General features: G+C 44.5%; 1 protein-coding gene across 4 annotated transcripts in view; it reads right to left on the minus strand.

The window, feature by feature from the left end:
• RBM45 (RNA binding motif protein 45) overlaps nt 1–16,781 on the minus strand; it is a 319,897-nt gene that overhangs the window by 251,322 nt on the left and 51,794 nt on the right. For all 4 annotated transcript variants that reach the window (XM_078681508.1, XM_078681509.1, XM_078681511.1 and 1 more), the window contains exon 3: nt 15,339–15,465. In XM_078681508.1, the coding sequence (XP_078537634.1) occupies nt 15,339–15,465 (127 nt within the window). The remainder of the gene's footprint in view (nt 1–15,338; nt 15,466–16,781) is intronic.

A 16,781-nucleotide genomic window follows, 5' to 3' on the forward strand; every position in this document is an offset into this window, starting at 1 on the left:
TTTCTGTCTCATTAAACAGAGGGCTATTTATTATCTTCCAAAATTGAGTGCTACTTTTCAGTACACTCACTTTGGTCAGTTCCTCCCATGCCATATCTTTCAACTCCACTTTCCTTCCTTTAATTGCCTTTTTATATGCCCTCCTTGCCTCCGCCACCTTCTGTGCATCTTTACAATGCTCTTTCAGCACCTCTAAGAGTGCCGTATGGGAGTCGCTACAGGCTTTGTTAAACCAGTTCTTCAATTTCTTAGGCCTTATTTTACTTTTCCTAGTCAGATTAACTGCTACCTGTGCTGTTATACGGTTAAACGCGAACATGATCTCTGCCGGATCTGAAATACCTCCTACACAGGTAGTCAGATCCTCAGTGTTTCTGCTATACAGGTTTTCCAGAAAATCGCTAGGAGTGACCGCCTCCCAGCGGACCCTTCGGCCTTGCGATTTAGAGGCTATATTAGAGTTTGAAATACTAGATGGGACAGTTTCAGTATGAAGTGCCCTAATATTAATAGTCAACGTGAGTGGATTGTGATCACTATAGCCTCTCTGTGAAACACTGAAGGGACCTAGTGAATCCTTCAATAAACATGAGACAAAAATATAATCAATAATGGATTTTTTACCTTGGCCATTAAAAGTCGGAACAGGGTCTTGATTTTCACCCTGTACTAGGGCGAACAAATAGTGTGATGATCAAAAACTCTCCAGATAGACCCCACTGCTAGTGTGCTCAAAGTGAGAGGCCTCAAATGGGTCTTCCTCAGAGTTCATATTCTGTAAACATTTAGTGGAGCAAACATGAATATTAAAATCACCAAGCACTAACAAATAAAAAATATTGTTGCTATCATCATAATCATCCAGGAACCCATCTAGTTCATGCAAGTGTTCTAATTCGTCATTCCTGGTAAAGGAATTATAAACATTTGCCACTAAAATATTTGGGAGGTTGTCGCCTTCCAATCGTACTGCTAAAATATTACGAGAACTTGTCGCTACTAATACAGCCTTCTATAACAATTTCAAACTAAATAGCAGCATACGTCCGCCCCTGGATCCCCCCCATCCTTGTTGGGGTTGCAAATTTAACGAATGATTGGTACCCATCCTAGTAATAACTTTCTCTAGCTTCCCATGTTTCCTGAAAAGCAATAACATGGTGAGCACCAGGAAACGCCTCCCAATTAATATCCCCTCTTTTTTATCTTAACCCGGCGATATTCCAAGATAGGATCGCCAGCTTGTTCACAGACGTGGCGAGGCTTAGTGCCTTAGAAACCTTACTCCCTATTGGCAAGCCATCAGCTACTGAGTCGCCATCCCCATGTTTCACTGAGGGACTAAAAGGTTGGTCATCCCGATCAGCGGTCTCCCCCATTAGTGTGTAACTTGAAACACAGTCACTGGTTGATAGGGCCCTATTTCCCACTAGATCACGAACATCACTTTTTACTCTTAACTCAGTGTTCGGGCTCATCCTGCACCCGTCCACTGTTATGACAGGTCTCCATTCTATAGTTTCAATGCACCCAGGTAATTCTGGGTTGGGCTCTCCAATCACCCTCACAGGCTGTCTAGACGGTTCAAGTTGGGGTGGTCTGGGGTGTGTTGCTCAACAAGGTCCTTTCACTGTTAGAGGTGCAGTATTAATGGGGGTGCCAGAGGTAGAGTCATTAAAATCACTCTCTGGACTAACCAGTGCTGGGGAGTATACAGGGTTAGTATAAATACCATCATGACGGAAATAACTAGATGGGTTTCTTCCCAGTCAGTCACAATCATTTAGGCCCGAAAGTGCATTGAATCTGTTTGTAACCTCTATGTCCGACAAATAACCTGGTCCGCCCTTCCTTTGGACTGCATTCTCCACCCAAGAATTCATAGGTGGAGTGCTGTTTTGACAATGGTTTGGAGCATTTACGGCTGCATGATGTCAGAATCCATTTCACAAGGCCACTGGACACACAAGGGCTACTTGGCCCTACTGTGGTGGTTGAGGCCTTTTACTACGGGCCAGACATACCATGAATCCTGAGAAACTGGCCAATTACCCCTTCTGCACTTGACTCTCAGTGGTAGCTTAGGATGAGCAGTCAAAGGCTACCTCATGTGTGGTGTTGGTTGGTGGAGTGTAGATACAGGTAAGTGATCACAACTCGTAACTCAAAGTGCATGTAGTACAAACAAATAATTCGCCAGTTCAATGCTTACTTTTATGAGACAAAGGAAGTATTTTATTTCAAACCTTACACACCAAAGGAATGAAGATACTCGTATGCAATAACTCTCCCCTTGAGGTCGGGGTTCTGATAGTAGTCAGGTAAATCCATATCCCACCCTCTACTTTGTAACTTATGCAGGGTTAGTAACTATTCACTAGTAGGCATACTCGAGCATCCTCCTTGGACTCCTTAGTTATTAGACAAAAGTGTCTATGGTGTTGCAGCACAAACAGCAGAGAATCCCCCAGGCCCAGCTCCAGTCTTACCCGCTATCCTACAAGCAGTAGTGCTGGCTCATCCAGCGATTGAAGTAGCTTCTGCTTGGCCCGCATCACGTAAGCCACTCTTCCCGTAGCAGGGGGTGATTTCTCTGGCTCCTGACTAGAGTTCCAGTATGGGTGCAATGTCTTTACCAGCATCCTAGCGATACTTGCAAAATCAGTCAGGAGCAGTTGACAGGCATGACCCGCAGTTCACAGTATAGCAATTCTCTCATCATGCCAAGACCTGAACACTTAGCCACAGAGGGATCGGAGCCATGTTACACACAATCTGGTGCACTCTTTTCACGCTGTGATCGCCCTCACTACAGTGGCCCCACCCGGCATACAGGGTCGCTGATCTCAGCGGACAAAAGTCTCACGCCTCTGGCATACGGGGTCACTGCGATGCGATGGTGTGGGCCTGGAGCTTCCCACATGGCATTCTTGACACAGCTTAGATCACAGTGGTCCTCTCCTGGCATATGGGGGTTACTGGACGGTTCATGCACAAGAACAATGACCTGATCTATGCACAGCAGTTCTCCTCACACTTCACTCAATGAGTCCTCTCAGTAGGGCTCCCCACTGGACCTCACTCCCTCCAAAACTCTCCTCTTCCTCACCGGGCACACTAGTCTTGGCAAGCAGGCAGAAGGTCTTTGTCCCCAGTCCGGGTCTGAGGAATAAGTCATGTAGAGCTTTCCCTTCTCACAGTCCATCTGGCTGGATGGCAGATGACTACGTTTGGGGTCTCAACCTCCCCTTCTTATAGTCCATTTCCAGACATCAAAATGTGATTTAGGGCTTGGTCTTTGAAGTTTCATGGTGGGTTTCTACTTCTCTTGAAGTGTCCACTTCTATTTTTCTTCTTTCCCATTAAAAGAAGATCTGTCAGCAGAAGGTCTGAAAGCAGGCATGACTCTGAAGCGGATTAACCCACAACAAAATTCATGGGAGTGGCTAAAGTTCACACCTGGATGTCACCCACAGTGATATGTGCATCAAAAAGTTAACCCCAGACTCCCATACCTACTCTTTATAATTCACTCATCAGCCCATTCTTCTTTCCTGAGATGTGTTCAGGCCCCTTCCTTGTGATCTATCACTGAATCAAAAAGCAACCCTTTGAAGTGTAAAGGGAGGGTCACTTCCTCCAGGGTGTCCCGCCCAGTTCACAGACACTCAACCTTACACACATCTGTCTGGGAGGGATTCTTCTACTCTTCATGTTCTCAACAGGCAGGCCTTAGCTTCCCACAATGGAACACCGGGTTCTCCATATAATGTACGAATGCAGGCACACTTACTCAGTGTACCTTCACACCACACTTACTGCCCAGCACTGTTCCCTCCATGCAATGTACCCTTACCAGTACACATACATTCAGTATACCCATTCAGTCTGTGCACACAGTTCAGCACTGAAGCTTTTCTATACTGTACCAGGATGTGCTATTTGCAAGCACACACACTCACCAAGTGCACACTGGGCAACACTTCACCCATGTCTTCACGCAAGCATACATACACCCAGAATATGCTTTCATTGGGCACCCACTGCACATCACTACACCTTTCATGTCATGTATTCCTTGCAGGCATACACACACTCAGCATATGCGCTAATCCCACAAATACAACACAGTACTTCTCCATCCCTTTACCGTACGCTCGCCAGACACACATGCATCCAGCACGGAGCCATCACTCCTGCGCTGCGTAGCACTCCCCATCTACCTGATGTAGGACAAGGATGAGCCAAGCAAGGAGCAGCTGAACTTTTAAAAAGGTGAGTGAGCCTGCAGGCCTCACTCCAGTGGCACAGACTAAAAAGGTCCTGGCAGGGATGTGGAATTCCTATAGCCCGATGCCCAGGACATATTGTTTGAGGTCAAGGGCAACAAGTTTACATGTGTATTTTGTCCTTGGGACAAGTAGGTCAAACCCCCTGCAGCACAACCCCTTTGGCTGCCAGTTTGCAGTACCACATTATGGATCAGGGAAGGGCACTGCCTGCAGTTAAAGTAATCTTTTTGTCCATATTTTAATGCTATTTAAACTTGTATTTATGGTTCATTAAATGAAAGCCTTTATTATTAGGGTGAGCGCTATAAGTAAATGTTGTAAGCTCTGACTGCATTACTGACAGTGGTCCCAGTTTAAAAATGTTTAGCAATATGAGGCTATGTATAATGCTCCCAGAATGCTCTCTGATTTGATGCAAATATTTGCAGAAGCTTGAAAGCAAGATTGCTGATTCTTTGCTGTCAAAATATAATGTTCATAAAAAACAAGAGCGGGAAAAAACCATTTAGCTAAACCACTGTAAAATTTGAGTTACCATTTCTTTGCAGCATCATTTAGTAACGTGTTGATGCATGCTAGTATTTCCCAAAGATATTCATAATAGAAAAATCAGTGTAACCAGTTTCAATAAGATTATGGGAAACAAAAATAAACAAGCATTGGCAAAGCCAGTGGGTCTGAAATTGGTGGTCAGTTTTATAGTTTTGTCAATGTGTGACTTGGCTTGGAATGTTTTTAGTAAAACCTTATTGGTGTAGGGAGCTACCAGGCCCTCACCATTATAACAAACATTGGCAACAGCAAAAGTTATTTTTGCTCTCAAAAGGCACGCACTGCCACAGTTACTGGAAATGAACAAAACTACTTTGTGTGCCGATATGCTCCTTGTGAAAGAGCAGAATGCTGTCACTCACAGTGAAGCCAGACAGAGAGAGAGAGACAGAGAGAGAGACAGAGACAGAGACAGAGACAGAGACAGAGACAGAGACAGAGACAGAGACAGAGACAGAGACAGAGAGACAGAATTTGAATGAACTAAAAAGGTCTCGGCCAACGCCAGACCAAATTAGGGGCCCCATTATTAAAGAAAGTTTCAAAAGTGCACCCATAGTATATTTCATAACATTAAGTGCAGCTATACAGCTTTTGTGAATTTCCAAGAATTTATAGAAGTAGGTCAAGAAAGAGTACTCCAAGAAAATATTTGTGAACTGCATTTTAGCCTGAGCTAATATGCATTTGCTCCTGTGAGTGTTTGCAAGTTCACTTTCCCTCCAACTACTTTTTTCCCAACTCTGGAAGAAGATTCACGCCTGCCATTGTCAGGAGTAAATTGCCAACACTTCTCAGTATGGGAACAGATTAGAGAAGAGTTGTTGAAAACCCTTAAAAAACACGCAAGTTAGTAGGTTTGCACAGACTCAAAGGGGCATTCTAACCCCTGGACTATTGCTTACCACTACCTTCAGCCCCAGTATGTAGATCTGCGGAAACGTGGCAACAAAGGGATTGCAACTATTCAAGCACTACTATGGTATGAGCCCTGGCATAATCAGAGAGGCTATATCAGAGCTCTTATACAACGAGATTACTGCCATAATTTGTCGCAGCACTACATGGGACCAAAGGGACAAGTGGATTTTGTTAAAGGACATGTAGATTTATGAAGCAACCAGCCCCCTGGACAAGAAGATATTTTATTAAATTCCACACCCCTCCGGTCCTGTTCACTACACTATAAGCTGCCACCACTGTGCTTGCGATACTGGACTCCTGGTGAATGCTGTTGCCTTTCCCCATTATAAGGCTAGCGCATTGGACGCCCCTCCTGGTCCAACAGACCTTAATCCTAGCTCATGATGCGCGCGCGCATAAACAGATTTCATCAATAACAAAAAGAAATCAGCATTAGGGATCTAGACAACAGTATAGTTTGGCACTCCGTGCAGGGGTACTTGTCTCTGACCATAGAGAGGAATTCTCCATCCCAACACATGGCATTAGTTACCCATTTGGGATTTCTATATGCTTTTCTGTACACGTGGTAAAGTGTAGTTTTATATTTCACTGTTAATTGGATAGTGAAAATTGTGACCACGCCCCACTGCATTCCTTCAGGAATTCACCAGCAAGTCTACAATTGACAAATGCATGGGGTTGTTAGGTTGCACTTGTCTGCAGCTCACACTCCCGGCAATTCTCAATGGTCACATATGGATGCGTCATAAAATTTTTATTAGAAAAAACAAGATACAGCAGATCTGACCCCCATCCATAATATTAATCTTAGCTGTAGTCACAGTTAAATGTTTTGTGCTATTAATGTAATAGCGCAGATTTGTTTAATAAGATGTACTTTTAAAAATAATTTTAAGATGTATATACAAGGTAACAGTTTTACATATTGGAAGTTGGCCATCTTTTTCAAAGGACTACTCAGAGGTGCAAATAAATGTAAATCTTTCAGCAAGAGTCACTAATTCAATATTTGTGTAGGTGCAGTACTTTACAAATAAATGTATTTATAATAGATTTTTATTAACATTTTCATACTTTTCATTGGCACCATCTATAAAATCTATGTGGGATACAATAACTTAGTTATTGGTACTAATGCTTGAAAAGTGGAGTGTCACATCTCTTAGCCTATTTTAATTCTATCACCTTGGCTGCTTGAGATATTCCCCTGCTGTGCTGAAGGTCAATAGAAACGGGTGTTGTCATGAATAGCTCAGCTCGTCATCAGTACACTAGCACCGAGCCTCATGACGAGCTGAGCTCGTCACAAGCATGGAAGGAGATATACCCTGAACAATTTAGATACAGGTTAGGGGACAAGAAATAATGTAAAGTTATTATAACTTGATATAGAGCAACAACTTACAACCATAGGTGTATAGTGAAGCTTCACTATCACAGGGTCAAGCAAATAATTAAAACAACCAAGTCTTCAAGAGTTTCTTTAAACTTGTCAAAGTTTATACAAGAGCGAATGTAGGATTCCAGGCCTAAGGTGCGGTGAAGGAGAAAGCTCTTCTGCCAGATCTAGAAGTACGAATGCGGGGGACAGGAGTGGTGTGGCTCACTGGTTAGAGGCGGCAGACCCGGGAGCAGAGGACGGCCCGGGACCAGGGTTCAATTCCCGGCGCGGCAGGGTCTTGGACCAGGGTCAACGGACTCGATAATTCTCACCTCGGTGCCTACTCTAACTAGGGATCACACTCGGCAACTCTGGGCATTAGCTTGCCTCATCTCCACAACGGCCCCCCACATACGCTGGGGATGCCTGGTTTCACCTTGGAGATACCCAGTAGGGACCATCTCACAGGGAAAGCCAGGACGGGTTCCCCAGCGGTCTACAGCGCAGAGATACTCCTTCGGGAGTCGATTCTAGCGCTTTAGAAACCCACAATCAATCAGGCAGCACAGCTTGGTCGCTAGATCTGAGATTTCTAGCAGGACAATAATGTCTCAATTTCTTCAGTAAGTAAATGGGATCCTTATTCATCAGAAACTTGTGGGTAAGACAGCATAGCTTAAAGATGGAACACTTCCTGACCGGCAGCCACTGTAAAGCTCTCAGCGTGGGGTTCCATTGGACCAGCAGGACGATGGCATACCAAATGTGCAGCAGTAGTTCTGCACCACCTGAAGTCTGGACTGCAAAGAGTCATTGGCGGCTACTAGCAGAGCATTACCCTAATCAAGACAGCTCATGACTAAAGATCGAAACAGAGTTTCCCTCGCATTGGATGGCAGCCAAGGGAACACTGTCCTCAATACATGCATGGTAGCAAAATAGGAACCGCAAACTGAGGAGACGTGATCTTTCATAGATAAGGCCCGATGGATAAGACCGAGGTTTTTCACAGTTTGCCTGGGAGATGGGGCTGCACAGAGTTCCGGAGGCCACCAGTCTGCTGGCCAGAGCTGCTGGGCCTTACTAAACTGCAGCATCTCAGATTTGTTGCTTTTCAGTTGCAAACAATTCGCTGTCACCCAAACAGCAATCCTTCTCATACAATCTGTGAAACGATATTTTGCCGCATCAGAGTCCTGTCCAAATGAGCCGATTAGCTAATTTACATAACATTTTTTACTGTTGCGCTCCGAAGCATGCAGTAAGACCAGGACTCATTAGTTAAAGCACAAGCTCCAACCCATATCACTACTGTAATCACTTATCTTGCATCACTTCCTTAATTACATTTGAGACATCAAATACGTTTAACCTGAACGGGAAGTTACCAGTCGTATTATGATCTACAAATTGCATGATCTTCGTTTTGTGTAAAGGTGACAATGTATTTTATTTGTTATAAATGTAATTTAAGCATTACTTACAAAATTGCATGTTTCTAGAAATGATGTGCTTTTCTACGGGAATGTCTTTAAAAGGTACAACAATAAAGTATAAAATAATTAAATGATTTAATATGAAAAGACAAATCTTTAGTTTCAATCAGACTGGTTTGGGCAGTCACAGATCTCTAAAGATAAGCTAAACATTTCTCTCAGGATACACACACTGTCATGATCACAGACTCAAAAGTGTAAAAGTGACCAAAAGATGGGGCTTACGTTTGCAAGCAAGAAGAACAATAGTTACTTACCTGTAATCTGTGGTTCTCCAGTATTGGTGTCTTTCATAGATTCACATGCCTGAATCATTCCCCGTCTTCGGAGTGAGAGTCCCACGGTACATAAAAAAGCTATAATATGCACATATTAACCAAAAACCTTGGTAATAACCAACCAGGAAGTAAAGTAGCCCTAAGCTACAAGAGTAAAAACTTCCACACTCATGACTATCATAGTCATTTTGTATAGTCTAAACTGCAGCAAATCACAGCACCCACCAGAATGTTCTCCCCAGAAGCTCAGGCTCTCAGATTTTCTCGCACAGGAGTGAAGCCAACATCATAGCCTAAGGAGCCTCTGAGGGGAGGTGGGCGGGTGCATGTGAATCTATGAAAGACACCAATACTGGAGAACCACAGATTACAGGTAAGTAACTATTGTTCTTCTCCAGTATTGGGGTGCCTTTCATAGATTCACATGCTTGAATCAGAGTAGATAGCAGTACAAACCATAATGCTCGTTAGACGCTCTGTGTCACAGTATATGTAAACATGCATCTCAATGCAGCATGATCAGAATCTAAACGTATACAAATACAATAGTGCTTACAAATGAATACTTGGCAAAAGAGAATACCATGTAAGAATAAGCGTCTAAAAAGAGCATAGTGGAGGAGGAAGAACAGAGGCTCACCTAATTAGCAAAGTTTGCGGCAAACTGCTAGTCCCCAATGATGTACCTGCATCACTTGCAGTGTCCAAACAGTAAGGTTTGGTAAACGTGTGCCTGCTGGATCAGGTTGCCGCTCTGCAGATCTGATGAAGAGGCACACCAGCAAATAGAGTGGTGGAAGAGGAGACCGCTCTTGTAGAATGTGCTCTTGGCATACAGCGTAGAGGCCATCCTGCCTGTTGATGACAAAGACTAATTGTTGAACACATCCAACGGGCTATAGTCTGTTTCGATACAGCATAACCTTGACGTAGCCTTCCATATGCAACGAATAGCTGATCTGTTTTCCGCATTGTTGCAGTTCTTTGGAGATAGAATGAGACATCGCCTGATGTCGAGGGAATGCAAAGCTCTTTCTGCCGCTATTTGCGGATTTGGAAAACCTGACTTTAGAATTACTGGTTCACTAAGATGAATAGGTTCAAAGGGGTGACACATGAGCTGAGCGAGCACCACATTTAAATACCAGGATGGAGGTGGACGTCGAGTAGTAGGAAACATTCGGAATAGTCCTTTAAAAAATTGCTGATTTATTCTAGCAGAATAAAGAGATTAAGAGCCATCCTGACGGAATCTCGAAATGGCTGCCAAAAATACTTTCAGCGTGGAATGAGACCAACCCGATCTAGCCAAATGAAGAAAGAACGGCAAGATCTGTTCTGGCTTGGCATGAATTGGATGTAAATTTGCAGAGTGACAACCAGGCACAGAACCGCTTTCATTTGAGCTTGTATGTCTTAATCGTGGCAGGTGCTCTAGCATTGGCTAAAACCTATTGACAATCTGCAGGGATATCTAAATGTGCAAACTCAATGTGTTGAGGAGCCAAGCTGCTAATTTCAAGGAGGCTGGGTCCAGGTGACAAATTTTACCCCCTTGAATGGTCAGAAGGTTCGGTATTGGTGGAAACTGAATGGGATCGCACTCCGAAAGGAGGAGAAGTTCGGTGAACCAGTATTGGCGAGGCCATCTGGGAGCAAGGAGAATGAGGCGACACAGCTGCCTCTTCATTTTGCGGATGACTCTGGGAACCAACGGTATCGGAGGAAAGGCGTATGCATATATCTGAGACCAATTCATCGAAAGCACATCCCCTCATGAGTCTATGTGGGGAAGCCAGCTTGCAAAGTGAGGGCATTTGAGAGATTCTGAATCATTGCAAACCGGTCCAGATCGAAGTGACCCCACTCCCGAAAGACTCAGTCCAGCGTCGGTTGATGGATCTCCCATTCGGGATTGGATATTGCAGATCTGCTGAGAGAATCCGCTAGTACATTGGATATCCCTGGAACATGAACCGCTGAAAGATTGATTTTGTGATCCAGAGGCCAATCCCAAATCTCCAGGGCTTGCTGGGAGAGAAGGGCCGATTTTGTACCGCCTGGTTTGTAATGCATACTTGTTGTATTGTCTGTCCGCATTAGAACAGAGGAGGCTTGGATGACTGTTCGAAAGGACTTCAAAGCCAAGAAAATGGCTCGCAGCTCTAGGAGATTGATGTGCCACTTCCTTTGTTGCACATTCCACTTTCCGTTGACAGTCATTCCATGAAGGTGTGCACCCCATCCCTCGAGGGAAGCATCTGTAGTGATGGTAAAATTTGGTACTTCCGCCAGGAATGCACATCCTTCTTGAAAATGTTTCCCTCGAGTCCACCAGTGAAAGACTTCTCTCATACGAGGAGTTATGCGGATAATGTCTTCGAACGACCCCGAAACCTGCAACCATTGGAGGTTGAGTTCCTCTTGTAGAGGTCTCATTCAGAGACGACAGTTGGGAATCAGAGGGATGCATGATGAGATCATCCCTAGGAAAGATTTGAACATCCGAATTGAAACGTACTCTTTTTGTTGCAATAGGCGAGCCATCTTGCAAATCTTGTGTGGACTTTCTTTTGAGACGAAAGCCTCAGCGAGAAGGGTGTCCAGTGTGGCTCCCAAGAAAGACTTTCTTTGAGATGGGATTTTTCAAAGTTTATGGAGAGACCCAGATACTGGAATAGCGACAGGAACCTTTGAACATGTGCGCTTAATGCTGTGAAAGAACTGGCCTTGATAAGGCAATCGCCCAAGTATGGGAAGATTTGAATGCCCTCTAAGAGAAGATGTGCTGCCACCGGAGCTATAACCTTTGTGAAAACACGGGGCGCTGCACGAAGTCCAAAGGGGAGAACTTTGAACTGAAAATCCCTGCCAGCCACTCTGAATCGTAAGAATTTTCTGTGCTTGGGGAGGATCGGCACATGAAAATAAGCGTTTTGAAGGTCGAGGGTGGCCATGTGATTCCCCATAGAAAGAAGTTGGAGTAGGTCAACTTCTTTAAGTATTTGCTGAGGACGCGCAAGTCGAGGAAGGGACGCCAGTCCCCCGATTTTTTCTTTATGAGGAAAAATCTTGAGTAAAAACCTGTTCCCCTTTGCAAGTAAGGAACTTTTTCGATCGCTCCCTTCTGTATCATTGATTGTATTTGGGTGAACAACTCCTTGATATGAGCCGGAGGCGGGCCCTTGGGAGGAGAATTTGGGGGGTGGGGAACTTTCATGAATTCTAAATTGTGTCCTCTGGCCACTATATCCAGGACCCACTTGTCCGTAGTAATTGCGGACCAGTTCGAGAAGAGTCGGGATATTTTTCCTCCAACTTTTGACTGGGGGGAGGGCAGAGATGGTGGCAGGTGGCATGTCTCACTGTTTTTTATTGGAATCTCTTCCGCGGTAGGACTATTTCCTTCTGGACTGCGTGTAAGAGTTACCCCGCTGTCCGCAAGATTGTTGTTTGTAGGGTTGGTACCTCTGGTTCGATTCAGAGGTGTTATATGACATTTGTTGATTGTAATTTCCTCTGTTGGAAAAGGAACCACGCCCTTTAGCCCCTAAACTTGCGAAACTGCAGACTGCCCAAAGATCTTGTCGTTTCAGCGTCCTTTTTAATAGCCTGTAGGGCCTCGTCAACATGCTGGCCAAAAAGAAACTCAACAAAAGGCATGTAGACTATCTTGTTCTGGACTCCTGGCGAAACAATGTGGAATTTAGCAATCCCTCTCTCCTCAAAACAGCGCACCCGCTAGCTGTCTAAAACCAGTAGACGCTACGTCTACTGCTGCGTCGATCATCTCTGCTGAAGCCAGTTCACCTTCTCTCAATATTTGCTTTGCTTCAGTATTCGCCGGTTCTGGTAGCATGTCGACGTAGAGGGAGATGTCGGACCATATTTGCTTGTTGTATCTCCCTAATATCGCTAGGGAGTTCGCAGCTCTTACAGTGGTTACTGCCATCGTGGAGACCTTCTTCCCGATGGAGTCCAAACGCCGCCATCTCTATCAGGTGGAGCCGAAATAGGTGAAGAGGGGTTCCTGGCCCGTCTTTGAGCCGCTTGAGCAACGACCGAATCAGCCTTAGGTTGCCCTATTAGGCATGCAGGAGAATTGTCCGGTGCCTTGTACTTTGTCTAAGCGGGGCAATACAGACGGAAGGGAATTGGGTGTAGCCATAATCTTTAAACCCTCGTTCCATATTAAGGCAATGATGGGAATAGTTTTGACTAGCCTTCACGGCTGATCTTTAAAATCATAAAGAAAGCACTCGTCTTTCTTTGTTTCCATCGGGATTAGGAATCTTTTGTTCGCTCTTTCCATGAGGAGCTGGAAACCTCTGATGTCTATTGGAGGCGAATTAGCCGCAGCTGGAGCCGAAGATGACGGTGTCTGAATTTGGTAGTCATCCCACTCAGACAGACTAGATTTGTCATCCACCTCTCCTTCCTCTCTATCCTCATCCGTGGTGTTCGCTTCCTGAGAATGAGGAGATGGTGCTGGAGAAGGTGGTCTTGGAGATCTGAACGTGGATGTAGAGGCCTGAGGCATCGGAGTGGATGGGAGAGATGCCGCCGACTCTGATGGAGGAAAACTACGATAGTAATCGTCTAACATGTATTGTAAATTATTAAGAAGGGCCAAAGGTATTTGTGCTGAGGGCACCGTGGTAGGAGCTTGACATACAGATTCAGAGAACGGTTTCTCCTCTGGTTCCTCCTCTTGGTATTTAATAAGTAATTCAGATGGACAAGTAGCGGTGCAGAATCTGTCGTCTACGTCCGATTGCTCTTCGTCTTCATCTGAATCCAACAGTTGGTCAGGCAACTTAAGTGGTGATAGAGTTTGTAATGATGAACCACGTCTCTCAAGCAGAGAAGGTGATGAAATCGGCTGGGCAAAGGAGGTTGTAGATGGTGTGGAAGACCATACTTTTAGTGCTGTACACGTCGATAAACGTGGCGTCGACAGTTTTGCCGTAGACAGTGCAGTCGTCAACAGAGATGGTGTCGACGAGACAGTCAACTTAAGTGCTGGTGTAATCTTCGTCGACGATGTTGGACGACGAGGCAGTCTTCGCCGATGATGCAGTCTTCGCCGACGACAAAGCGATCTACGACGGGGCAGTCTTCGTCGGCGGTGGGTTCGTCGACGTCGAGCCAGTCTTAGTCGACGGAGCACTCGTCGACAAAATCTTACTTCCTTTAATAATCGACGACGGAGCGTCGACGATGGAGGGCATTACCTTAGTCGACGAGATAAGTCTTACCACCACAGAGACCAGCGTCGACGGCGAAGAGGCTGGCGACATCATCATCTTAGGTTTAGGAGATGAAAAGGTGACTGTCGACGTTGAAGTGCTGTCGATGATGATAATCGACGAAGATGGAACCGACGACGACTCCGTCGACAGCGTAAACTTCGTCTGAGGAAAATTCTTCTCAGGAAGCCTCTTATATGCCAAAGACTTTCCAGTCCTTTTAGGGGGCGATACCGATGAAGTTTCAGAAGGTGGAGAAGCCTTTTTTCCAGAAGGCAAGCTAGAGCCCTTGGAGGGCTGAGTCTTTCTCAACACCTTAGCCCCAGTGGAAGATAGATCTTCCTCAGCCATTCTCTTTCTTGAGGATACAGATGACCCTGAAGCCACACTTTCCACTTCAGAAAGGGGGTTGTCCTGGTTTTTAATCTCCTGTAGCCACAGAAGAAGGCGTCCTTCCCTGTCTCTGAGGGTCTTTTGAGGGAAGGTCCTGCAGATTTTACACTCTCTCACCTCATGATCGGGATAAAGGCAGTAGATGCACTTTTTGAGGGGATCTTCTTTAAAAAGCAGAGGCTTTCCACAGGATTCACAAGGCCACAAGAGATTTTTTAGTAGAAGGCATCTTGAATGAAGAAATCCAGTCAGAAAAGTGAAGTACTGAGCAGAGCTCAGGGAGACTCCCTTCACACGACATGCAGTAGAAAATCTGAGAGCCTGAGCCTCTGGGGAGAACATTCTGGTGGGTGCTGTCGCCTGATTGGCTGCAGTTTGGACTATACAAATTGACTATGATAGTCATGAGTGTGGAAGTTGTTACTCTTGTAGCTTAGGGCTACTTTACTTCCTGGTTGGTTATTACCAAGGTTTTTGGTTATTTTGTGCATATTATTGCTTTATGTACCGTGGGACTCCCATTCCGACGACGGGGAATGATTCAGGCATGTGAATCTATGAAAGACACCCCAATACTGGAGAATCTTAACTAACTTACACATCTTTATAGTGCACCTCAAGCTTGCGAACCAGGAACGCTGGGTTTTAAGTGATTGGTGTTTCCTCTTACACACTAGAAGAGATCACTGGTTTGCCATCTGCCTACATACATTTAACTATTGTAAAAACATAGCAATTTAAACATAGTATCAAGAAATTAAAAAACTCACTTCGATCGCAGTTCTCTATTGCTAAGGCAGCTTGAGATGGTTTCAAAAAACGCACATAGCCAAGGCCTTTGCTCTCTCCTGTATTCTTGTTCTTAATAATGCTGCAGTACTCGATGTCCCCGAATGCCTAGAAAAAGGAAGAATTAGTATTATGGGTACATTTAAAAGTAATACAGACAAATAAAGTGGATTTGTTTATTTAGAATGCATACAGCTATTAGATAAGGCAACAGACAAGTTATCTAATATTTATGCTTACGGTTCCCCTGAGAAGGTAAATTTGTGCTTTAGAAACAAAGTGGATAAACAAAACTTTGAAAACAAAGACAAATTAAAAAACGTTTTAAGACTTTGCAAAAGAAAAGATGCAACCGCACTGCAGTAAAATTGCATTGCCTTTAGTTTTTTTGCATCCTTCATTTGCTTACTTTTGACGAAGAACTTCAACCAGTATTCAGTTTTACTCTATCCTTATGATACACTTTTTTCTTCTTGTCAAAGTTGGTCACATTGGAGAAGAAATAACACCTACACCTGCCAAAACACTGATAGCTGCTATAGAGTACAGACCTTGGCAGTACTGAGTCTGGTGAAGGGCAGACCCTAATTAGGACTGCATCTGCCTTTCACAGTCAAAGTATGGGTACCTGGTAAGTAGTCAGGGAGGCTCTATTAGGATTGAGCTTACGAACTGCAATCATCAACCTACAACAACAGTCTGGTGATGATTTCTTGGAGTACCCGAGTATGTTGTTCTCACTACCAGTTGGATAGGGGCTTCAACTATAGCTATTATTGGTTGAAGAGCAGACAATGCTCTAGGGTACAAGGTACAGCTGGTAAACATTATGGGGTAAAATGAGGTCAATAGAGTTTGACCTCAATGTAAAAATGTCAATCCCTGGGAAAGCTGAAGCACAGAATCACAAGCGGTACCCACCTCACCTCTCTTTTTATGGGGCACAGCCCATGGACCCACAAAACAGGATATTCTGTTTTCCTCCATCAAAAGATCCCCCTGCAACAAGGGACCAATAGGTGGACAGACCAAATTGACAGAAAATATTCACTTTGCACCAGATAAGCATGCATAGGAAGAGCAAGATTTCTTTCCCTGAACACCAGGCAAGACAATGCTTAGAAGGTCTCTCCCAGATGAAATTCCACTTACTAGACACCAAAGACCTACGGATCGATTTGTCAGGTGCTCCTCTGAGCTAGTAACAGGATGAGATAGCCGTCACTTGCAAAAAGGGAGGAGTTGGTGAATCCAGGCAAGAGTATTCTTGAGGAAATCTCAGGTTAATAGGTTATAACATTAAGCTGGCTGACTTGACAACCCCATGCCAAACAGAGTGCAATGTTGGATTCCTCTTCAGTGGGACAATAATTCTGTGGCAAAATGGATCAACGAATTAGCAGTCCAATATCCAACCCCCTCGA

Source organism: Lissotriton helveticus, chromosome 3_1 (genome assembly GCF_964261635.1).
Source record: "Lissotriton helveticus chromosome 3_1, aLisHel1.1, whole genome shotgun sequence".
NCBI classification, from domain to species: domain Eukaryota; kingdom Metazoa; phylum Chordata; class Amphibia; order Caudata; family Salamandridae; genus Lissotriton; species Lissotriton helveticus.